Raw genomic sequence first — 25,601 nt, forward strand, 5'->3', positions numbered from 1 at the left:
CGCGGGGATTATGCTCCCTTTGAATCGCGCTCTGGGCTGGGAAGCCTTCGGGCAAAGCCCTGGGGGCAGGACGCGGTGTTTATCGATCCTGGAACCTTCGCTTGGCCGAGGGGCGGGGGAGCGCGGGAGGGGTGCGGAGGAGGGGTCTGGCCGCGGGGCGCGGCGCCGCCCGCCCCTCCCCCGAGCGCGCGGCGGGGCGGCCGGCCGGCGGCCGCGGAGGATGCGGGGCGGCGGCGACGCGGGCCCGACCCAGCCGGGCCGGCGGGACGGGCGCCGCCCGAGGGGGTAGGGCGCGCGGGGGCGCGCCGGGCCGGGGAGGCGCGCTCCGGCCGCGCTCGCGCCGCGCTCCCCGCGCTCCCTCCGCTCGTTCGCTGGCTCGCTCGCTCCCTCCTCCCTCGGCAGCCGCGGCGGCAGCTGGAGCAGGCGGCGGCGGCGGCTGGGGATCAGACATGGCGGCGGATCTGAACCTGGAGTGGATCTGCTCCCTGCCCCGGTCCTGGACTTACGGGATCACCAGGGGCGGCCGCGTCTTCTTCATCAAGTAAAGAGCTGGGGGCGGCGCGGGGGCCCGGAGGGTGCGGGGGACTGGCCGGCGGGGGAGAGAGAGCCCGATCGGTGCCGCTCCAGCCCCCTCGGCTCCTCCCGCGCCCCCACTCACGCTCCGTCTCTGCCCTTTCTCTCCCCCTGCAGCGAGGAGGCGAAGAGCACCACCTGGCTGCACCCCGTCACCGGCGAGGCCGTGGTCACCGGGCACCGGCGGCAGAGCACAGGTAACGCGGAGCCCGCCGGGCCCGAGCGGAGTTTGGGCTCCGCCGGGAGGAGGCGGCAGAGCCCGGGCCGCCGCTTCCCGGCAACCTGCCCCGAGCCGCGCCGCCGGGCCCGGGAGGCGGCGAGGTGGGGCGGAGGCCGGCGGGGGCGCCGCAGGTAGAGGGGCCGCGGGGGCCCCGCCGCGGGAGTTCTTTCGAGTCTCTGGACGCCTCTGTCGCCTTAGCCTTTCATCCCCGCTTGGAGACGGCGCCCTCCCCCATCCCAACCTGGACACCCCCACGCCCCTAGGGTGGCCGACCCGCCTCTCCCTAGAAACCTGGAATCCTGAGTTTTTCCTCCTGCGGCCACTCCTGAATCCTCCTACCCCTTCCATCCCCCATCTCACCCCTTGTCGCCCTTTAGGAAGTCCTTTACCCACTCCCCTCTCTGCAGCCCGGGACCCTGCCGCTCGTCTGCCGGGAAAATTTATCCACATCCTCTCCCTCCTCCCCAGAGAGCTGCCTCCTGCCGTGCAGCTTCCTCCTCCTGCTAGGTGGGACTTGTGGGTAGGTGGCTGATTGAGGAGGGGGAGGAGAGGAGTTTGGGGGTGCTGCGATCGTCTCTGTGAAAGAGAACAGCTTAGGAAAAGCTGGGTGCTTTCCCTCCTGCCGCCGGAGGAGCAGCCGGAGCCGGAGGAGGCGTTTGCAGCTGCAGTTGCTGGCCAGCCGGATTCAAAGTCCCCGGCAGCCGCGCAGAGGTTGCACAGACCGCCAGGAGGCAGTGGGCGTGCTAGGGGGGTGTCCCGTGTTGGGTATCTGAACCCTAAAGGGAGGTTGGTCGGCAGAGAAGCGGAGCTCTCTGGTGCCTCTGGTAGCTTGTTTAAACGCTGAATGTGAGTTGAGCTGGAGAAGGGCTGGTCTGGCTTTCTTTTGTCATTCTTTGTTTACATTCGTGAAACTTGTTTGTCTTTGAAATGTAACATGTGTTCCTTACTGGCCTGCCTCTCTTTCTGGGGATTGGAAAGGCTTGAGAACAGTTTGGGTCGAAGGTGAGGCCGGCTTCAGCAGTCCTTTAGATCTGCCCTCCGGGATACTTTCTCTCCAACTCTGAGATTCTGTGAATCTCTTAAAGTTGCCAGGATATTGAACATGCCTGCTTCCTTCTTTAAATTAAATTCTGGAGTTCAGTGAAGTGACTAATACCTCCAAATTTGCAAAAAGGTGGAGGAGGAAAGGGAAAGCTGGTGTAGCAAGCGTGCTGAGGTTACATTTTTAAGGCTTTTCTGACTAATACACTGTCATATTTCTTAACTCCCCAGTGCAGTCTTTGACTTAAACATACCTTTCAATGTTTTGCACACATTTTTCAACTTCCATGGACTCTTTGCCTTACGGAGAGTAACAGGTGTATTTCACAAACGGCAATATGGTGTTGAAATTATTTATTCTAATCATCTTGTGGAATTATTTCATGTTTATTTTGGTTATATGTGGTCTAAATTTGTATTCTACATATTCCCCACAGATTTGATCACATTCACACCACAGGAAAATTTTATTCTCTTAGATGATTTCACATTAATTTATTTTTTTAAGACATGATCATGATTTTTTTCTGGCTTGATTTACTTTGTTTTGACTCTGTGGTTTTGCACACACATCAATGGCTTTTTATTTCACAGAGGTATTATGATTAAATCCAAGCCACTTGTCATTTGTGAGTAATATGTAGCACATAAAGTTACTATTGTTCATCTGAATTATTGCTAGGTTTATTACTTGAAACTTCCCATCTCAAAGTCGAGTCTGAAGAAACACACATGTATGAGTATGTGAGGTTAGATTTCTCTTCTCGTAATTGAGTACTTAGGAAGTTCTTTCTCATCAGTGACACTTCCTGGATGGATTCATTTATGTAGCTGAAAGGTATGGCCTTAAATAGTTAGGATATACCTAAGAAGAAGCAGGTGTTGCCTTTTATGCACAGTTTTTTGGCCAACCAACCATTCATGGGTATTTTACCTAGGATTAAAAGGCTTCCCTTTGCTGTTTTGGATGCCAGAGCATAGTTCCTCTCCACTCTCCTCTTTGAAGTGTATAATCATGTCAGATAATCTTTAATATTGTTGATACTTTTCTGATGTCTTTAAATTTGAATTGCTATTTTTCCAAAAATGATATTATATCTACCATGAGTTTTGTTACAAGTCCAACACCCTTTTTCTGGTTATAAACCTACTTAATGAATGAAAATAGCTGATCATGACAAGGAATAATTGAAATAGATTGAAATTTATTTTGCTGTCCCGTTGAAGTAATACTGATTGTGAAATATATGTTTTTCTAGATTTGCCTACTGGCTGGGAAGAAGCGTATACTTTTGAAGGTGCAAGATACTATATAAAGTGAGTGTTTTCGTTACGATTTTTTTCCTTTGTAATTTAAATGTTGTGATTAATCCTCAGTTGAATAGTTGTATGTCTAGATATGATCATGGTTTTTTAAAGTATATCATATTCTATTGACTTTATCCTTTATATAGTGTTGGAATTTTGAGAGAAAAAAATGACGCTTTTCGTTTTCTTCTGTTATTTGTGTGGACATTCATTGATTTGGAAATTAGATCATTTATGGCCACAATTAATGTTTTTGGTGCTGCCATATATATTCCTGGGTGACAGCGCATTGGAGTATTTTGTCTTTCGCATGTTACCGTCTTTCTTTTTTTCTTTCTAAGGGAATTCTGTTCGTGTGCGTTTTGAGCAGAGCTGTTAGTAAATAGTAAGAGTGAGTTAAAGCTAGGTCACAGTTTGATGAGCCATGGCAGAGCTGAAAGTGGAAACAAATACTGAGTGTTTTACAAACATCTGTTGGAGCATTGTTTGTAATTTGCCTCAGTTTATTTCAATACATAGAAGTTTTACAAATTCATCTAAATGTTTTACTGCTATTTGTATTTGAATAAAAGGCTTTCAGTAGAGGTTACAGAGGAGAGATGACCAGTCAGTCCTAACCTTTCATTCTAGAAAATATTGAACTCATTTCTATTCAGAGTTAACTTGGTAGTACTTGGAGACAAATAACAATGCTTGAGGTCAACATTATGTAGGAAAATTTTTTTAATCCTCCAAGGGAAAATAAGGGTGGTTTTATCTTCATTCTAAATTAGAAACTGTTTCCTTAAGAGCTTATGTTTGTTGTTTTAACATTTTTTGTTTACTTTTAAGGAACTGAGGCTTGAAAGAGAATGCTTAAATACAAGATTTGGTTGCGATGTCAATAGTCTATTGTTGTTATTATTTATTACTAGCTAGATACCTAGCTAAGGCACTTTATTTCATTGGGCCCAGTAAGTTATTTTACTAAGTGACATTTTTAAGATCATGTCATACTTCCATTAAATTGTAATTACTTGTATGGTTTTAAAATTTTTTAGAATGATATTTATATAAAATGTCAAGGGATATTTATAAGTATTAGGAATGCTTACTTTTAGATGTAGAAATGAGAAAGGAAAAGTAAGATACAGGAATGGAGTAGTTTCATGATGTGGTCCTCTGGATATTTTCCAGTTAAATCTTTTATTTGGAGATTGTGCTATACATTATTGGATGGCCTAAAAAATAAAGGCTTGAGTAAAGTGCAGAGTCATGAGGAATTTTTCTAGTAGTATTTTTCATCCTGAATTAAACTGAGTTTGTATTGCCATGAAAAGGGATGCTGCTTTTTTCGATATAGTATCGCTATTTCTGAAGAAAGGTAGTTTTTTTCATGGAGTTTGTTTATTTTTATCCAATATAATTTTGACTACTGTACATTAAGCTTTGCTGGTCTTATATGAATAGGGTTAACACTACAGTTCTCAGTAATATTTTCATTTCCGTAAATGTGCACATTCTTGGATGAATGTTTATTTGACAGTACAAATGTTATTCTGTGTGGGCTGAATATGTATGTTTTAATTTAGAACTAAGCTATTAGAAAGACCTTGAGTTTTCTTTTGTTTTACTGGCCGTTTTGATTAGATTTTCTTTTACGTTGACTTAAACAAATTGGAATCTTAATTGAGTGTCATGCCTACATAAGTTTCTCAGGAAAATGAGGACGATATTAAGAAAGTTGTAATAATTTTACTTTAATTCTGAATACGTTTTTAAATTAGTGGGTTTTAATCATATGGTATTAATAGACAGCCAATAATTCTGTTCAAAAGTAGCAATAAATATTATATTACGGAAGTAATTTGTTCTAAAATTGAGCGTGTTATAGAAATATATCACTCATTAAACTTCTTTGAAGTAAAATGGTCATCAACAAACATATGATTTGTTGAATGTTAGGTGCTACTGCTTTTTCCTTTCTGAGTTGTGTCAGAAGACTAATTTTTTTAAGATTAGTTAAATCCCTAATGTAGGCTGTAATGTCCTGGAAACTTTTTACTTCCTTGTGTTGTTATGAGCAAGTAGTGATGCTTTATCATTCTAATATGATAGGGACACTACTTTTATCTTTTTTTTTTAAAGATTGGCACCTGGGCTAACAACTGTTGCCAATCTTTTTTTTTTTTTCTGCTTTGTCTCCCCAAACACCCCCCCCCCCCCCCCCGCCCCACCACCGTACACAGTTGTATATCTTAGTTGCAGGTCCTTCTAGTTGTGGGATATGGGCCGCCACCTCAATGTGGCCTGACGAGCGGTGCCATGTCTGCACCCAGGATCCGAACCCTGGGCCGCTGCAGTGGAGTGTGCGAACTTAACCACTTGGCCACGGAGCCGGCCCCTACTTTTATCTTAAACTTTACAATTTACACAGTGTTTTCACATATTTTATCCGGTCTGAATCTCCTTTTAATCATGAAGTAGTCGGAAGAATTACTGTTTCCATTGTCACGCCAAATAATAAAACAGCAGAAACATGCCATTGGAACTTAGAGTCTGCAAAGACAGCAAGATGAGAAACAGCAGGACCATGAACTATATTTAGAATGCTCAGAGTATAAGAAAGGATGGGAGTCTGAAGTAGGAAAGTGATTAATGTTGGTGGATATATTTCTCATTGTTGATTCTTTCTTAGATGAAGAGAGGAGATTATTGATCAAATTACATATAAGAAAAGGTGATAGAGTGAGCGGGATGGATTTTGTTCACAGGAAGAGGCAAGATAGAAAGGCCAATAAAAGGCATGTTGACCCTCTTGCTGTTCCCAATCCTGTGTTCCTGGGAAGCGCCCTTAGCTAGAAGGGAGACCTAAAGAGTTTGAGTTGTGTCTGCTTTTGTTCCCAAGTGAAGTACACTTAACTCTCAAATTATTTCTCTCTTGAACAAATGCTGGTGGTTGTTCAAAATGGCAGATTGCAAGGAAGAATTTATCTTTGTATAATATTTTGATAGGATTGGTTGCGTCTCTGGGGGCTGTAAGGAAAAGAGCATTGGAGTGGGGAAGAGTCAGAAGAGCTGGACTTGGTCTTGACCTTGTTGAGGACTTTACAGCTCAGTCTGCACGTCTTTAAATTTGGCTGCCTGGAAAAGGCAACTTCTAAATGCCAGCTCATTTTTAAGTTTCTGTGAATTTTATACTGTCCTGGGAATTTAAAGTATTCTACAAAATAATGAACTCACAGTACGAAGAAGAGATGCTGTGGGAAATAGGGGAAACTACTTAGCTTTCCTATCCTGCTTCACTATTTTAGTCTCTCTCCCTAAGCTTTGTATAGATAACCAGAGATAAGCATGAAGTATGTAGTGCCAGAGTTGTGTGTGCTTTCTTTCTTTCTGTTGCTGCATTTTGTGCTTTGTGTAAATATCTTGCCTAGAGAGCTGCTTGGAAACATTTAATAGTGCTCACTTGAGCCAAGGACCTGATCAGAGTTAACAGCGCTATAGATGTGAGTTGGATAATCAATTTATACATTTTTTGAAATTGGCTCTTTACTGTTAGGTAAAGTTTACTGTTTACTGTATTTTTGTTTTTTACTGTTTGTTTACTGTTTACCGTTTAGGTAACAGACTATTTCATATAGAGAATGCATTTTACTTTAATCCATTTGGCCAAAAAATGTTAATATTTGGAAATTCTTTATTGTAAAGATAAATATTTAACTTTAACTTTTTTCTGAGAAAAGTATTTTTTCTGTGTGCCTTAAGCTAGCCCGCCTCTAAATTATTTTATTACGTGTGGGTGTGTAAATACGTATGTACAGAATTTGAATTTGATTACTGAGTTTCCATACTCCTGCTTAACACTAATTCATGCTGTTTATCTTTAGGAAGGATGCTGAAAATGATGAGTGAATTTTGTAATTTATAAAGTGTAGCTTTAAGTGTTCAAATAACTTAGCTCATAAAGTACAGAAGATAATCTTATATATTTGAAAGTTATTAAGCTTTCTGCTTACTCCTTGAAAATATTGCTTAAATGACTGTCTAATGACAGGTCACAGTAGCTTGAAATGGATGTGTCATTGACTGTTCCTTTGTGCTTCAAAGCTGTAAGATGGTTAACTTCAAGTGCCAGGTAAATCTTAAAACAATGCTCTCTGAATAGTGAGAAACTTTGTTCTGGTTATTTAAAGGTCATTGTCTTACGTGGCAGGATTGTGGATCAAAGTCTTTGCAGGGTAATAAAAGAGTATGTAAATTTCGTGAGGTTATATTTTCCTATTGCTTTTTTCTTGACTTGAAATTTCAAGTTTTGAAAGTTGAACTTTTTCTTAGATATGCAAATAGAACACTTTTATTTTTGACTAATTATGATAGCTGGATCTAAGGTGTGCTAAGAATTTCTAACTAACCCACAATGAGGAGAGTTCTAGTATGAAATAACCATTTAAGGTTGCAAATGAGGAAAAAGTCTGTTTCTTCATAGATCATCACAATTCAAACTCTGAGGCAAGATAGGGAACATAACTGCCACAGGACATTAGAATATATTACTGTGTATTTGCTATTTAAAATTGTTTGGTACATTAGTGCTGTAATATTATAATTGAATATAGCAATGTAATGCTTCAGAAGAATTCATGAATATTATATTCTTTTTCATATTCATAACAGTTTTGGACTGTAATATGTAATCCTTATGTGTGTAAAGCACTATGTGCTCATTAATTAGGTACAACACAACTATGAACTATGGTTTCAACCTTCAAGGAGTTTGTAATATAGAGAAAATATGCGTTATATTAAAAGAGAGAGATGGTGTCGGGAACATGGACATAGCATTAAATTAATTTAATCTTCGCAATAGCCTTTTATTCTTAGCTTTTTTTTTTCAGATGATGAAACTGAAACTTAAAGAGGTAAAGGGCCTATTGTAGGTCATATAGCTTCACTGTTAGTCACTAGCATTCAAATTAAGGTCTCTGGGCTAAAACCCCTCTACACCTGAAAATACAGGGCAGTATAAACAGATCCTATAATATGTATCCCTCCCTAAATGGGTTGCTTGGGACTAGAGGTATCATTTCATATAAACAAGAAACAGTGGTTAGCTCAGTCAGCCAACCTACAAATAAATGCTTGTTTAACCGCCTAAAAACTTGTCGACTAGCATTATATTAACAGAGTCTTGGAATTTGGTCGTTCCTTTACACGCACTCAGCAGTGCCTAGTAAATGCCAGGCACTGGTCTAGGTGCTGGGGGTTATGATGGAGACCCTGCCTTCCTGAAGGCCTGAGTCTAGTAGGAGAAACCAATGTTAAAAACAAAAAAATGAAACAAACATGGAATTTAAAAATGGTATCTTCATAAAGGAAAAGTAGAGTGTTCTGTGACAGTAGAAAGTTTACTGTAAATAACAGTGTTTCAGTGATAAAATGCATTTAGAGTTTCAGTCAAGATTGGGATGCCAGGACGTCCAACCACAGTGAATGTTATGGAATCCCATTGTCCTTCTTTCTGCCCGAGGACTGCTGCTCAGAACCAGGCCCGTTCAGTGTACTCTACTTGTAGTCCCCATGTACAGCTTAATGCCTAGCATCTAGTCAGCCTCTAAATAAATGGTGTCTCTGATGATGATGCTGGCTTCCAATCTTTGAAGGAGTTAATCGGGATAGAACAAGATGAGTCCCCACAACTCAAATGGTTGCGTTTTGAGAACCCTGTCTGGATTTCTCAAATGATTTTTCTCCTAATTTGGCTAGACCTCTTTGTTTGATTTTCCTTCTTCTCAAAGTTGGTGTATGTTTAGGAAGGGCGAGGAAATGAAGAGTAGAAAAAGATAAGATTGGTTGGAAGAGTCAATGAGTTGGAGGCCCTTGAAACTGGCTGGATGTAAACATCCCTATCTAGCCACTTCTGTCTGTCCTATGAAAGACAGAGAGTTTCTTAATATTTGTAACAAATGCTCTTGTCCTATGACTTTTTCATTTTTCTGTAAGAGGTATGAATAAGTTGGGGTTAATGGCAAAAAGTTACATGTATATACGTGTGTTTGTAAATTGGAGTTAATAGTGTGAAAAATGATAGTAGTTGTCTGTCAGATGGCGTCATAAGAAATCAGAGGAGGAAGAGGCAAATTAGGCCAAGCCATCCTGGAAAAGCTTGAAGGAAGAGGTAGGAGTTGAGCTAGACCTGAGGGTGTGGATGGAATTCAGATGGGTTGATATAAATGACTGGTAGGGTAAACTTATGCAGGTGGCAACATGTATAATTTGTATGATGAATAGTGATAACTACCCTGCAGGTAAGTGATGCTAACGTAGAAAATGCTAGGATAATGAGAAATAAAACTAGGAATACTGTTTGGAGCTGTGCTGTGTCTGGTCTTTGAATGTCAGGCTGAGATTTTAATTTTCTAGGCAAGCCATTGCAGATGTTTTTTGATACAGCATTAATAGCATAAAGTGAACGTTTTAAGGGAGACTTTAATACAGGCAATATGGATTATAAAGGGGCAAACCTGGAATCAAGGAGACCAATTCTGGGTCTGCTGCTGTAATCTGGGAGTTAGTTGCTTGAACCAAGTTGGTAGCAGTGGAATAGAAGGGAAGGAGGCCATTGATCAAAGATATTAAAGAGGAGTTGACAGGCCTTAGGAGCCTTGCTGAGCTAGGAGGCTGACAAAGAAAGAGAGCTCAGAAGCTACTCAAAGCTTTTGTGTCCCCGTGGCTACAAGAATCCCTTAACCAGAATAAGGGAGTAGGGGGTGGGGAGAACTCTGGGTGGAGGTGTTAATGATGGTTTGGTTTTTGAGCTGCTTATCTTGAGAGGACTTAGCATTTCAGGTGGCTAAAATCTGGCCTTTCTGAAGGGCTCCCAACATTATCTTCTGTTCCTCCCTCCCTCCCTCATGAGAAATCCCCCTCCTACCCCCCCACCCCCCACCCCCTGGCCAAACCCCTACCTCAGCTACCTAATTGGCTATCTACATATATAGAGATCCAAGCCAGGGATGTTATATTCATCCATACAATTATTCGTTCAACAAATACTTATTGAGGCTTTGCGAATGAAACAGACATGCACCTTGCTCTTAAGGAGCTTATAGATAAATTAGTGGGAGAGAACGTAATAAAATAATCACAGAGATATAATTGGAGACTATGATAAACACTGTGAAGTATACATCATGCTTTGACCAAGGTATTGAGAAGACTTGGCCCAAAATGGGGCTTCCTGGAAGAGGCCTTTCTGACAAACATAAAAAATAAGCCCACCTCTGAAAGTTCAGCTGTGAAATCCCCACAGTGGATCAGAACAGAGCAGTTACGAAGTCACCTGACAGATGAAGAATAAATAGCATCTTGGGCTTGAGACTGGACCGTAACCTGAGTGAAAGTGTTGCCGTATCTAAAGAAAGACTTGGTGGGAGGTTGGTGTGGTATGGGAGTTTAGAAAAAGGAGAGAAACTGCAGCAGAAGTCATTCTCTGCCGTCTAATAGGGAGCAAAGCTTGGCCAACTGTTTTGATTAGTTCAGTCCCAGGGGCACGTTCTTCCAATCAGTCGTTCACTGATTCATTCTTTCTTTCAATTCTCTTCAACACATTATGAACTCACAGTTACGTGCCTTAGTGGTTGGGATACATCGTTCAACAAAATAGACTGAAACACTGCCCTTCTGGGGAGTGGAGTGGTGGGGGAGGGGAATGTCAAATAAAGTAAAATAAATACATTTGATGGTATGTAAGGATATATAAATGATATTAGAGAAAAATTGAGCAGAGTATGGAGGATCAGGAGAGGAGTGATGAGGAATGAGCGTGGGAGAAAAAGGAGGTGAAATCAGAGCAGGAGCGGGCTGGACTGTATGGGGGCCTCATTGGTTGGTGTAATTGGCTGTCAGTCAGTGAGATGGGAGTCATTGCAGATCTGAGCAGAGGAATGCATGACCTGACTTCACCCTTTGAAAGGGTCTCTAACTGCTGTGTTAAGATGAGATTTAGGGGGCCTTGTGGAGCCCCTTCGGAGTAATCCTGTGCCCCATCAGATTCTTTCCTTATATTTCTCCTCCTTGGTACTTAACAGGATTATGATTAGATATTTAATTGTATAACTAAATTATATTTATTTATTTTAAGTCACCAGTGATTATCAATTACCATTGATTTAATAACAGCTTTTCAGAGGGAAAGGAGAGCACCATGGCCATATTAAATAAACCCCTTGATCCTTATTTCAGAAACAATATGTTTAAAAAGTACTTGTTAGAATCAAGACAACGCTTTTTGACACCTGTTGGCCCACACCATATGGTAGGTAAGCTTCGTGAAAAGCAGTCTTGTTCCTTGCTGTATGTGTTCATTAGGCTGTATCAGCTTAAGTCTTTCTCGTCGTAGTTCCTCAATAAATATTTGTTGATTGAAATTTTGCTAATGATCTTAATTCCACACTATTCAGAAACCTTATCGTTCGGTCTTTGTGAAATTTAAATAGTCTCTCCATGTGACATTTCTCTGGCCCAATATGAATTAGTCAATCAGCTGTTTCTCCAGTTTGGTTTGTGGGATTCTTCTCTGAGAGATAGATAGGATCTGCTCAGAGGCCTGACTGTAGGACTTGATCCGTGATGAAGCCAGGACAGTGCCAGGGACCTGTCAGGCCTATGTGGAGATAACCAGAACCCAGACCTCTCCGTTGACCATGCCATTTCCATTTAGAAGCTTTCACAGTTCAGGCTACTGTGGTTTCTGGAGAACCAGGGAGACGTTGAAGTCTGTATTGTCACGAATAGTGTGGGTAAAATGAATGCAGTCCAAATCTTAAAATTCTGAAGTCCGTGGGGCCTCTAGAAATGTGTGAGAGAGAGAGAAAGTGGTTCTCATGACGTACAAATGACAGAAGTTCCTGAGCCTCTTGGGGAACTCCCTGGCGTCTTAGGAGTAGCCTCTGAAGTATTGGGAATTATTCTCCAAAGTGGCCAGTGACATCAGAAGAACCCTTCTGGACTGTTAAGTCTCTGGAGGCAGACAGTGTCATAATCATCTTTATGTTTCCAGCACCTGGCACACAGTAGGCAATTAGATAGTTGAAATGAAGACCTATTATAGATTGTAAGAAAAGCAAGTCTTTACCCAAATCTGAATATCCCGGGGCATTTTTCTGCTTCTCACTTGTCATCTAGTCAGGATTCTTATTGTGGCAGATGTCAGTGACCCAAAGCCAGCTAGTATAAGCAAAAGCAAACTTATTTTTCCACATTAATTCTAGGAGTGACAAATGAATTCTTCAAGGCTCTTCACCCACCTTTTTTTCCCTTAGAAAGCGTCTTTCCACTTAACCAGAAAAGTGGTTGCCCACAGCCCCAAATTATACTCTTTTAGCTTTTTAACACAAAAGGTAAAGTTTCTTCTCTATTCCCAAATAAAAAAATCTTGAACAAGGACTCTGACCACCTTGGATCGCATGCCCACTGCTGGAGCAAAGACTGGCCCTCTAATTGGCTTCAGTAATTTCTGTCCGTGGCTGTAGCCGAGGTTACTATTGGCAAGCCTTCCAGAAACGACATGAGAGAGAAAGGCCCAATTCGCTGTAGGAAATTGGGGTGTGAAAGATTACAAGCTCAGAGGTCTACTGCTCCTCACTTGTAACATAGTGCCAAGTGCTAAAGGCCAGGAAGACGGTGAACTGGAGCATTTGCAAACTTCTACGAAATGATAGTGATCTTCAAGGAAGCTTTTTGCCTTACCTTGCGGAGGGAGCAGTTGAATGCATGCAGGATGATTCAGGCCTGGACCTGGGAGGAGGAGGAGGAAGTGCTGAGTCTAGAAAAAACAATAGAAACCAATTTCATACTGGCTGTCCTGAGCAAGAGAAATTGAGGAAACCAACTATGATTTAATACAAATGACAGTAGAACCGCTGTGATCACAACTCCACCCTGCTCTGGTAGGCCAGGGGTTCCCTCTGCTTCTTCTGAGTTTCCTGGCCACTTCAGAGAATAATTCCCAAACAGCGTCAGTGCTTGAGTAATGCTACCAAAGCTTGTTTGCTCCATACCTACCATGTTCTACGAGGTTTTTTTTTTCTATTTCATTCAGATGGCTTAGATTCTTTTCACATATTGTATCTTTGGATAGACATGGTCTTAAAAAAAAGAAAATTTGCCTCTGAGATGAAAAATAGTTTTAGTCTTCATATTGAATTTATTCCAACAGCTTTTGCTGAACCTGGTTGAAGGTGCACATAATACCCATTTTATTAAATATTTATTATAAAGCTATTGGCCCTAAAATTTAAAACTCAATAAAATAGGATAGTCTGGCAGTCTTGAAAAGAAATAAGGAGCTTCTTGCCCGGTTTTCATAGTGTAAGGCAATGATAGACGGAAAGTAACATGTTACAGTTAGTGTCAACTTTTTTCTCTGTTGAAAATGCCTCTGTTGTACTACATTGATTTTTGAAATCTTTGTTCCATCACAGAATATAGATGCATTCTAATAATGATGGCATTTAAAAAAATTTAATGAAGAAATATCAGAGAATAATTCCAAATCAAATAATACAACTCTATCTTAAGTATGTTTGCTTTTTTCTAAGCTGTTTTATAATATTGTGTTTTTTCCTCATAATAAAGTAATGCATTTTTATTATAGGACATTTGGAAAATACTGAAGAGTATAAAGGAGAAAATAAAAATCACCCAGTCCCATTATGCAGAGAGAATTTCTATTGATATTTCAGTACATATACATAATTGTGTACATAAATATTTTTAAATATTTGGGTCTTACTGCTAATACTGTGTTGAATACTGTTTTCATTAAAGTTATATTATGTGTCCTCATGTCATTATATATTTATTCAATAGAAGATTTTGTAATAACCATGATGTTCTGTCTTAGGAATATGTAATAGTTTAATCATTCCTCTATTTTTAGATGGCTATGTTGTTTCGAACTTTTTGCTGTGAGAAAAATCCTTATGTAACATTTTCATGTGCATGTCTGTTTCCTAGATTTAAAGTTATGGGGGAAAGAAATGAGCTTTTTAAAAAGTTCATCACTTACCATTTTGTCAAGTTGCCCTCTAGAAGATTTGTTCAAATTTATGTTCTCTCCTGCGATAAATACTCTTGATTGGACACATGAAATGTAAAGGTAACTGATGGAGAATCCATATGGATTGTTATTAGTGATTCAGGTAGTTTGGAACAGGGATTAGTCTTCATTTATGTGTTGCTGCATAACCAATTACTCCAAAACTTTGTGGTTTAAAACAACGATTTATAATTTCTCACCTTTTTTTGGGTTGACCAGGCTCAGCTAGGCTGTTCTTTTCTTCCATGTGGTATAACTGAGGTCACACGTGCAGATACATTTAGCTGGAAGTTGGCTATGCTTGGAATATCCAGTGTCTCTCTCCTCATGGCCTCTCATCACTTCATGGTCTATCTGGAGTTTCTTTATAACATGGCAGCTGGCTTCTAAGAAGGAACGTTTCAAAAGCACAAGCCCCAGGGTGCAAGTGCTTCTGAAACCTCTGCTTGCATCATTCTTGCTCATGTCCTCTTGGCCAAAGCGAGCCACATGACCAAGGCCAAAATCAAAAGTGGGAGAGGACTACACAAGGCTGTGAATACCAGGAGGTGTGGTTCTTTGCAGACCGTTGAGGTATTGGAATACCAGAGATGGTCAGTCAGTTTCAACTAGCATCCCAACTCTGATTAAGTAGGAGTAGCAGTTTGGAGCACTATATTCAGAAGAATTTGGAGAGCAGCTTCTGGATCAGTAGGAAAGCATATTGTGATAAGCTAGTGATGTTTGCAAGGGCTTAGGTCAGGAGATGGGTATACTGGTGTATTTACCATCCTTAATTTAATATCTATGAATTTATCTCATAAAGCCACAAACTTGAAAAATAAAAGTGATTCATGAGCTTGCATGTAAGCTTAAATAATGTAAAAACATTTGGGTACTTGAGTAAATTGAGTCTTATGCTTTTGTTCATCCTGGTTTCACTTTGACATTTAATACAATTGGTAGTAGAAGATGTCACTAATTGGTATCTTATGCTAGATTAGTTTGCAGAATACCCATGTTTTACACCAGGACTGCTCTTTCCTGTTGCTGAGTGAAAAAGCTGTAGCAGAGTTCATAGATGAGGAACAAAGTACCTGTGCTATTGATCAATGGGTGGGTGGGTGGGTGGATGGATAAATGGATGGATGGACCGATAGATGGATAGATAGATAATCTCACATATGTATGTACTTGGGTGTGTGAGTTTGTGATTTTAAGTGCTTGACTGAGTTGCCACTTTGACCTTTGGCTTAGCTCATGTGATTTAACCAGTAATTATCAGTGGCAATATTTAAGAGTAGGCACTATAGCTGTCTGAATTTCAAGGGAGATTTATAGGAAAATGTTACTGTTCTTCCTGATACAGTAGTGTGGAGAGTCTCCTTCTATGGTTTTCCCTCCCCAAGAGGTTATATGTATCAACAGTTTGTTCATTCTTCTACTCCCCTTCCTTTGTATTTACATACCTATACATATATATGCATACATACATACATATATATATCTTTTAAACCAAAATGACTTTGTCCTGTATATACTATTCTGTGAATTTTCCTTTTTATTTTATAAATATCTTACTTGGGTCTTTTCATATTAGTAGTTAGAAGTCAACACACTTCTTTCAGTAATTGCAAAATATGCTTTGATTATTTAGCTATATCCCTATTGTTGGACATTTAGTTTTTCCATTTTTTTCTCAATTTGAAAAAGTATGGTAGTGAACATACTTATACATAAACTTTGTGGTCATATGCAAATATGTTTATCAAATAGCGGTTAGATGTGACATTCCTGAGTTAGGCTGTATGTCTATTTTAGCTTTTGATAAATATAGTAAAATACTGCTGAACACCATAAATGGGGTCCAAAAATATTGAAATGGTTAAAATGAATAATTATAAGATTAATGAAAAACTATATTTTTCAGTAAGTCCATGGAGTCACAAAAAATAGAAAAGTGGTAAAAAAATGACACGTGCAAAACTGACTGTGTAATGAATTAGAAAGCCCGCTGTGATAACAGTGCATTCGCTTCCTAAATTCCTTTGGGAATTGGAGTCAGGCCAACTATTGGATCCATTGACATCACATTCAGATTAATTTATGGTTTTTCTATTTGTGGTTTACAATTAGGCCATCTTCCCAAAAACCTTCACTGTTTTATCTTCTCATCATGCCATGTATAGGATTGTATGCCTCTCTTGTCTCCTTGCCAGCACTTGGTATTACCAGCCTTAAGTTTTGAGTAATCTACTGGACAAAAATGACATCTTGTTTGAATTTGCCTGCTCCTGGTTTTGGCTATGCTTGGTGTCGGTTCCTGTATTTTGTTACCTATTTGAATCTCTCTGTCAGATTGCCTCTTCCATATATTTTCTCTGTGGTTCTATTGTTATGTTTATTAATGATTTATGTTATATATTTATTTGTATTTTTGATGTCTGGGGTCAGTTAGCTTAGTAGAGATCTCCAGAATATTTTTGTCGTGTACCTGTACAAGTGGAAAGTTTTTGATTATATGTCCTCATATGTATACTTATTTATAAATTATATACATGTATTGCTGTCAGTTCATGTCTTACATATTAGTAAAGCTATTTTTTTCCTTATTTTATTGCACTTTAAAAATAGATATAAATAGGGATGCTAACCTATCCACAGCCCAATGGAAAGTCTAGTGTGCGTCTACGTGGAAAACCAGAAGTTCAGAGCACAATATGATTTGGGCCCTTTACAGGCCAGTTAGAGTTGCCAAGAGGAACATGCTCTTTGTTCATTGACCACAGTGTGCCTATTTGTAAGCCTATGGGCACCGAGTACTCCAATGAAGTGGACAGTAGCCATGAATTAGACCTTGGCTCTGTTGCCTCTGTTAGCCATACTCCTTTGAGAAAATTGCTTAATCTCGTTATGTACCAGTTTCTTCATGTGTAAAAAGGAGAGGATAATTCTTGCTTACCTATTTTATAGGTTTATGATGTGAGTTAATTTATGTGAACAAACTTTGAAAAACTGTAAAACATGGTATAGATATGGAATACATGGGTATTTTTTAAGTTCATAACATGGGGTATAAGAGAACACGCTTCAGTGTCATGCTGGAAAACAGCTTAAAATGCATGGCCTACCAGTAGTGGCTTAAAAATATCATTCTTTTAAGTCTTCATCCTGTGTAGATTTTTTTTTTTTCCTGCTTTATCTCCCCAAACCCCCCCTGTACACAGTTGCATATCTTAGTTGCATGTCCTTCTAGTTGTGGGATGTGGGACGCCATCTCAACGTGGCCTGATGAGCGGTGCCATGTCCGCACCCAGGATCCGAACCCTGGGCCGCCACAGCGGAGCACGCGAACTTAACCACTCGGCCACGGAGCCGGCCCCCTGTGTAGATTTTAAAACCTCTTGAAGGTAGGAACTGTTACACACGATAATCAATAAGTGTTTGTTGGTGGTAGGTTAGTGTACATTTAATAACATACATATGTGGCTTTTAAGATACTGTTTTCTATTTAAGAAGGCCCTGTGATTTAGGAATTAGAAATTAGTTTATTTGTGAAATACCCAGTGGGACTAAGGAAGACTTTCTTTAAAGAGTAAAGTAGCTGTTGTCCAGGGCTGCAGATAAAAGGCAGGACCTAGCTTGAATGTATTCTCCAGGGCAGTGAAGAATTCAAGGCCTTGTAACATTAGGGACTGTCACGTAGGTGGGTAGAACTGAATTATAAGGAAGACAGTATATGATATAGTGTACCCAGGAGTCACTATTGAAAAGACAGTTTTGAATGTAGGTGTTGCTGTTTTAAAATATATATATTATAATTTTTTTAAATGAATGAGTTTAACTGTAGAATAAATTATGATTGTCTCTAGAAGGGGGCGGATGGAAGGAGGAAAACTCAAAGAACTGAACCCCTTATCATTGATAAAAAGGAATAAGAAAACCGATTGTAACTGTGTAAATATATAGGTTTGAAATATTTAAAATGTATGAATACTCAGCCTCTGCGAAGGTGCTGGAAAACAGGCGCTCTCCAGCACAGACTGCTGGCTGTCACAGGCCGGGCCCGTGAACCGTAGTGGCTGGAGTAGGCCGAGACTAAGAACTGTGGGCGATGGGCCAAGCAAGGTCACATTCCTTCGGAACACTCTCCTCTCCTTCCCTCTCATTTGATTCTCAGAACAACCCCACGGGCTAGAAAGCAGGACAGGCCGGGTCCAGTTCAAGTCACTAAACCGTTTGTGCTTACCCAGATGAGTGGGAAGGGGAGGTGGCATATATATTTATGACATCTATTTTCAAAAACTTAGTTACTTAAACTCTTGGAGGAGGTAGAAAGTGCACAAAAAAGAAATGAAATCCTTTGTGAATTTGGAAAAAAAAAATATGTTTCTCAGAAATAGTTCACCCTGAGAAATTTCTGTATTTCAGAAAAGAATGATGAAAACACAGGGAAATCAATTACTTATTTTTTTCTTAGACACAGGAATCCCGGGTCCATTTTGAACATTTACCTGATAATCCAGATTTTTACAATATCGGATAGTCAGCCCCTCGTTATTCTCCTATGAATGATTTTCAGTCCAGCTGCTGTCCCTTTCTCAGCGGAGCTGCAAAAGAACCTCTAAATGGAAAACAAGCAGTATTATTGTAGGAGAAATAAAATCCTTTGATGGGGTTCTAAATCCTTTCCGTCTACTGTAACAGTTCCTGCCTGGCCTGCTAAAGCCTCTTCCTGATCCAGCCTGTTGAAGCCTCATTGCAGAAGGCCCTGAAATTAAAATATTTTACAATTTTTGGCTTCAGTTCCTCAAAAACATTAAAGGGGAAATGTAATAGAAGGTCTGAGTTGAGTAGATAGGATTAATTAATCTTGCTCTATCGGTTCCTGCTGTATAACAAACCATCCAAAAACTCAGTGGCTTAAAATAATAACTATATATTGCACACATGTCCCTGGGTTGGCTGGGGGATTCCTCTAGTTTCTCTTGGGTTCGCTCTTGACTGACATCAGCTGTGGGTCAAGTAGGAGGCTTTGCTGATCTTAGCTGGTCTAGAATGGCCTTATCTGGGATGGTGGGAATGACTCAGCTCCCTTTTATGGGATCCTGTGGTCGGCTTGCGCAGGCTTGCCCTTGTGGTGAAGGCAGGTATCCGAGCGAGTGAGCAGAAGTGTTCCAGGTCCCTTCAGGCCTGGGCTCCAAATTGGGACAGCGTCTCTTCCACTGCTTGCTGTTGGCGGAAGAAAATCACAAGGCCAGCTCAGATTCAAGGAGCGGAGAAATAGACTCCATCTTTCGAGGGAAGAGTTGGAAACTCATTGCGAAGGTTGTGGATACGGGGAGGGACAGAGAATTGAAACATTTTTGTAATCTGTATAGCATACATGCCCGGAAATTACTGAAGACAGCTGAAGTTTATGGTTCCTGTATCTCAAATATGGGATTACACTTGATGATGGTCACACTGCTCATCATATATTCCTTCAATTACATAGAATATTAAGTGGATATGTGTATAAGATTCTTCTTTATTAAAACAGTTCCTAACTCCTATAGAGTAGGATTATTTTTTTCTTTTCATGATGTGTTTAGTTGGTTTGGTAGACTCATTGGGGCAATGGCATTTTAAGGTTCAGAGTGGGTCCTAGTACTTCTCTTGTGGGGCTGGAGAAGATACTGTAAGTCGCAATGTGTTTCTCAGGTAGCTTTCAAGTCAATGACCTTCCCTATCCTGCCAACAGCCATTTTGACAATGAGGTCAAAACTCATTGACCAGGCACTTGCTGTTGTTACCATGTTTTATTTTTCTCATGACCCTTCCCAGGGCTCAAGTTCTTCTTTATTTACTTTTTTGTTGTCGGTCTTCTGTTACTGGGATGTAAGCTTCACAAGAGCAGGGACCTCCACTGACCTGTTCACTGCTGAATTCTCAGAGTTTAGAATGGTGCCTCCTTCTTCTTAGGAGATGCTCAATAATATTTGTAATGACAATTTTGTGATAAACAAGTCAGCAACTCATTAAAATACGGAGTGTTACATGCTGTGTCTCTGGTACATTTTAGGTGCTCATTAAGTATTCGTGGAATCTATAGGGAGGCTCATGGGTGGTGGGAGCTCAGAGGAAATGAATAGTTGGAGCCACAAAGGGTTTTTCCAGATGAATGCAATGAAAGGCAGATGAGCAGGAGAGTTTAGGGTATGATAAATTTCTTGAAATTTTAGACCGTTGAACTTCAGGCTGGGAAAGAGAGAAGTGGAACAAGAAGAAACCTGAAGGATTGGGATAGAGATTCGCCCAAGACCAGAGAATCCCCATAGGGGAGTAGTGAAACATGCTCGCTGGGAGGTTGGGGTTGTGTTGCTGCAGCGTAATCACTGAAGTAGTGATCTGAGATGTGCCGGCTTATGGGCATCACCGGGTCCTGGGATTAGGGATCAAGGGAATGAATGAATGGCTCAGGTGGTTGAAGGACCTTGAGGAGTAGGGAATAAACAGTTTATGTTTGAGAGAGTGCAGCAGCACAGCTGACCTCCTCAGAGGAAAGTATTTGACAGCCAGAATATTGGGTAATGCTTTGAGAAGAGATTAAGGATGTAGGGGAGTTTGCTCATAATGGAGCATCACTTCCAGAGATAGTTTAGTTTACAAAATAGAGGCAGAGTGGAGGCTAGGTCAGGGACAGAGCAGAGCCTTGTAGAGCTCATGCTGGGTCAGGGGATGGATTGGGAAAGGGAATGGGGATGGCATGAACGTGGGCATTGAGAAGCTTGATGGATTCAGGGTCAGTAGAATCTTAGAGAAAGGTGACCCTGGGACCAACACACAGAAGCTGTGGCTCATTTGGCCAAGAGTAGTGGTCAGCCCAGGAATTTCTCGGTTCCGTCTGTGTGAAGAGGGTTTAGGTAGACAGATTTTGAACTCTTAGGAGCTTTCATACTAAACAGATATCTACTCATTTATTGCTTCAGTATTTTTGCTGTAGTTTTTCATATTTGAAATATCTTTTTTATTAGAAATGACATTTTACAAATGTAAACTATTTACAAATGTGAAACTTTAATGATACATGCAATAGTAAAGGACAAGGATGAGGATTTTCACATTAATATTTTCTGTTTTTTGGTCTTAAAGTTTTTTTACATTGGTATTAACAGAAGTAGATGTTTTAAATGTAAATATTTAATCTTTTTCCTGTTAGTCACTTTGGAAGTTCAAACTCTGTGGTGAACCAGAGCAAAATTTCATAATCTTGAAACCACAAAGTTGCCTAATAGACAACAAAGTAGGGATGACAGCGGTGGAAGATTTTACAAATTCCCGGAACCCCCTGGAAATAATTTTAGGAAAAGCATTTGACTGTAAGCTCATAAATAGGGACTCTTTAACGTGAAACTAATTAATAGTAATTACTTTGTTGCCTTTAACCCCTTCATCAGACTTGTTCCAGTGAAAGGAGCGAGGCAGGTTAAAATAATCTGTAATTTTTAACTGTCTGCTCATGGAATACAGGTGACTTTATTTTATGCCATTAGCAATAGTCTAAACTGGGGGGGTCACATAATATTTCTTTCGCTACTACTACTTATATGTGATGCTAAGAATTTTTACCACCTTTTTTTGGGTATGTGTTTTATTTCATTATGAAAAATTTAATGCATACCAAATGGATGTAACATTTGTCAAAGAAAAATAAGATGAATAACCACTGCGCATGGTACTCAGCTTTAGGTATAGAATATGTCTGGGACCTTTGAATCCCTGCCCTTCCTTCATCCCATTCCTCTCTCCTGAGCCCCTCATAGGCAACTACCATCCTGAATTTTGTGTTTATAGCATTCTTATGATTTTCCTTAAATTTTACCATATATGTCTGAGTCTGCATACAACGCAAAGTTTAATTTCCCCTGCTGCTTTTGTTTTTTTTTTTTTTTTTACTTGAGGAAGATTGTCCCTGAGCTAGCGTCTGTGCCAGTCTTCCTCTGTTATATGTGGGATGCAGCCGAAGCAGAGCGTGCAAACTTAACCACTAGGTACCAGGCCAGCCCCATCTGCTGCTTTTTTTTAACTTTACAAAAGTGAAGTCATTTTGTATACGATTTGCTTATTTTGTTACACATAATTATTTGTGAGATTCATCCCGAATTGATGTGGTTTATTTTTATGACTGTGTAGTATTTTAGCGTGTGGTTATACTACAAGTTAACCATTTCCCATTGGTGCACGTTTGTTTCCTATTTTATTTTATGGCTGTCATGTGAACATTGTTGTATGTCTCCTCATGCACATTTGCAAGGGTTTCTCTAGAATATATAACTAGGAGTATAGGTTGTAAGGTTGAGGTTGTAAGGTGTGTTCATTTCGACTTTATTGAATAAATCTAAATTATTTTCCAAAGTGGTTATCCTAATACACTCCCTCCAGCAGTATATGAGTTCTTGTTGCCTCATAACTTTGTCAGCACTTGATGTTGTACATCTTTTATGTGTTTGCCCATCTGATGGTTGTCGAATGTTTACTTAGTGTGGCTTTTACTTTGAATTTCCTGAATTAATGAAATTAAGCCTCTTTTATTGGGTTCATTGTGTATTCATGTTTCTTGCTCTGTGAAATGCATGTTTATATCTTTTGTCCACTTTTCTTGGCGTCTTTTTACTTAGGATTTTTAGGAATTTGTTTTTGTTTATTAATTATAGACAGTAATCTTGCAAATCTACTCTTCCAGTTTGTAGCTTTCTTCACTTTCTTTAAGGGATCTTTTGGTGAACATAATTCTTAATTTTAATATAATTATTTATCAATCTTCTGTAAGTTATGACAGTATTTTTTTTTCTGTCCAGTCCTTTTATTTTTTTTGTATTTTTGATTTTTTTTGAGGAAGATTAGCCCTGAGCTAACTACTGCCGATCCTCCTCTTTTTGCTGAGGAAGACTGGCCCTGAGCTAACATCCATGCCCATCTTCCGCTACTTTATACGTGGGACACCTACCACAGCATGGCTTTTGCCAAGCGGTGCTGTGTCCGCACCCGGGATCTGAAGCTGCAAACCCTAGGCTGCCGAGAAGCGGAACGTGCCAACTTAACCACTGTGCCACCGGGCTGGCCACCAGTCCTTTTATCTTTTTCCATTGTAGTCTTTGTATTTCTTTATGTTGCTGGCTAGTACCTCCAGTACATTGATAAATAGAAGCAACTACAGCTCCGACTTAAAAATAATTGCTTCTAATTTACCATTAAGAATGATATTTAATGAAGTTTCTGGAAGATATCCTTTCCAGGTTAAGAATGTTCTCAGCTGTTCTTGGTTTGGTAAGAACTTTTATTATGAGTGAGTGCTGAATTTTATCAAATATTTTTTCTGCAGCCATTGAGATGATTTCTTTTTCTTTTAATTTTCTAACTCAGTGAATTACTATGAATTGTATTAATACCGTTCTTAATGGTAAACCAACCTTGCGTTCTTAGAATAAACCCAACTTGGTCATGATGTACTTTCTTTTTTATACATTACCCCCTTGGGTTTGTTGATAGTCTGTTTAAAACTTTGCCATTGATGATGATAAGTGAAATTGCCCTGTTTTCCCTCTCTTGTGCTGTCATTGTTTGGCTTTGATATCAGGGTTATTCTAGGCCCAGAAAATGAGTCAGAGCGTATTCCACTTTTTTGTGTTCTGGAAGAGCTTACATGGGCTTGGAATCAATTACTGAAATAGATATTTGTTATTTTCAACTGTTGTGATGACTTTTCATTTTATCTGTGAATTTCTGTCATTTAAAAAAAAATTTTGAAATTGTGTTATCAGACGCATTTAAGTGTAGAATTATGGTTTTTTAAGTGTAGAATATGTCATCAGGATGAATTCAACATTTTATCATTAGGAGGGGACCTCTGCCTCCATTGGTACTCATGGCCTTGCCTATTTTGTTTAATTTTAATATATCATACCAGTTTTCTTTTATTTGGTAGTTGCCTCGTATAACTTTTTCTACTCTTTTACTTTTAAAAAAGCTTTGTTTATCTGTATGTCTTGGACATGTCTCTTTTAAATAGTGTGAAATGGATTTTTATCCAGTTTGACAAAACTTTTTCAGTTTGGAAATTTAGTCAACTTATGTTTCTTGTGATCACTGTATATTTAAAATTATTTATGCCTTCTTATTTTGTGCTGTCCTCTTTTATACTTTCTTCTCTTGGCTTTTTTGATTTTTAAGATGGTAATCTGTATAATCTTTTACATTGTTTAGACCCCAAATGCTTTGGTAGCAGTTGATAATGAATTTTCACCTCAGAGTTGACTTACAAGAAACATAGATGTCAACATGTACCACAAATTCAATAAGAAGTTATTAGAGGAAGTGCCTGATAAAAGGTCTTCATAATTTTAGAAGAGCTAATTCTAAGGAAGATTACTGATCTTTTGTGTAGGAGGAGTAAGTTGAAGATAGTCGGTCCTCTGTATCTGCCAGTTCTGCATCCACAGACTCAACCAACCGCGGATAGATATAAACATATACCATGTTTACAGTCGCAATTGGTTGAATCTGCAGATGTGGAATCCGAGGTGGAAGGGCCAACTAAGGGACTTGAGCATCCGCCAATTTTGGTCTTGGTAGGGGGTCCTGGAACGAATCCCCCGCAGATACTGAGGGACAATCGTATGCTGGTTAAATGCTTTTCACTTCTTTCTGGTTTTTTGTATTCATCAATGGAAGCAAAATGTTTGGTGTGTTTTTTCGATTTAAAAACTAGAATCTTCTGTTAACAGACTGATATTTATATTGGCCTTCTGGTGATTTAAAATAAAATGTCATTTTTTTATCAAGACATCAGCCAACACTAAGTACCTTCTGTGTTAAGGTCTGTACCTTGTGGATACAGAGAAATGATAGGCCTGGAAGGGGTTCATCTGCCCCAGTGTTATCTATTGATGTTTAGTTCTAATGCCAGGTAAGAGTGAGAAACTTCTTCCTTTCTATGGCAGTATTGGGCTAACCCTCTAGGTTCATACTGACATGGCTGAGGCTAGGGAGGAAAATGAAGCAAACAGATGAGAAGTGGTAAGGGAGTTAGAAAAGTAGGAAGGAATATGACTGGAGGTGTGCAGGTGGAATAGACTGGCACTGACAATTTCCTATTTTTCAACAGATTATTTAAAGGATGGACATAGGCACTCTTAGTCCTTATCAGAAAGCTCATTGTCACATAGTGGGAAGACATTGTAAAAATAGTGTCACATAGTGGGAAGTCTATGTAAAAATAACTTAGGTGTATTTTTATAGGATCTGTTGTTTTACCTGGCAAGAAGGAAATCCGGACAGTCCTAAACTTGTTTTGATCATGAGATTAAATAAAATGCTTTTATTAGATGCTTCTGAATAATGAACCCAAGTTTCTAGTAA

General features: G+C 39.8%; 1 protein-coding gene across 20 annotated transcripts in view; it reads left to right on the forward strand.

The window, feature by feature from the left end:
• The first annotated feature begins 207 nt into the window (after window positions 1–207).
• PLEKHA5 (pleckstrin homology domain containing A5) overlaps window positions 208–25,601 on the forward strand; it is a 230,397-nt gene continuing 205,003 nt past the window's right edge. For 18 of the 20 annotated variants that reach the window (XR_011497063.1, XR_011497066.1, XR_011497064.1 and 15 more), the window contains exons 1-3: window positions 279–541; window positions 691–770; window positions 3,094–3,151. Coding sequence is in view for 14 of the 20 variants with exons in the window: in XM_044775198.2 (XP_044631133.1) it covers window positions 450–541; window positions 691–770; window positions 3,094–3,151 (230 nt within the window). In the remaining 6 variants the exon portion in view is untranslated. Of the gene's footprint in view, window positions 542–690; window positions 771–3,093; window positions 3,152–25,601 lie in introns of all 20 variants that reach the window. The other 2 variants (XM_044775196.2, XM_070494819.1) reach the window with 2 other exon arrangements.

Source organism: Equus asinus, chromosome 22 (genome assembly GCF_041296235.1).
Source record: "Equus asinus isolate D_3611 breed Donkey chromosome 22, EquAss-T2T_v2, whole genome shotgun sequence".
NCBI classification, from domain to species: Eukaryota; Metazoa; Chordata; class Mammalia; order Perissodactyla; family Equidae; genus Equus; species Equus asinus.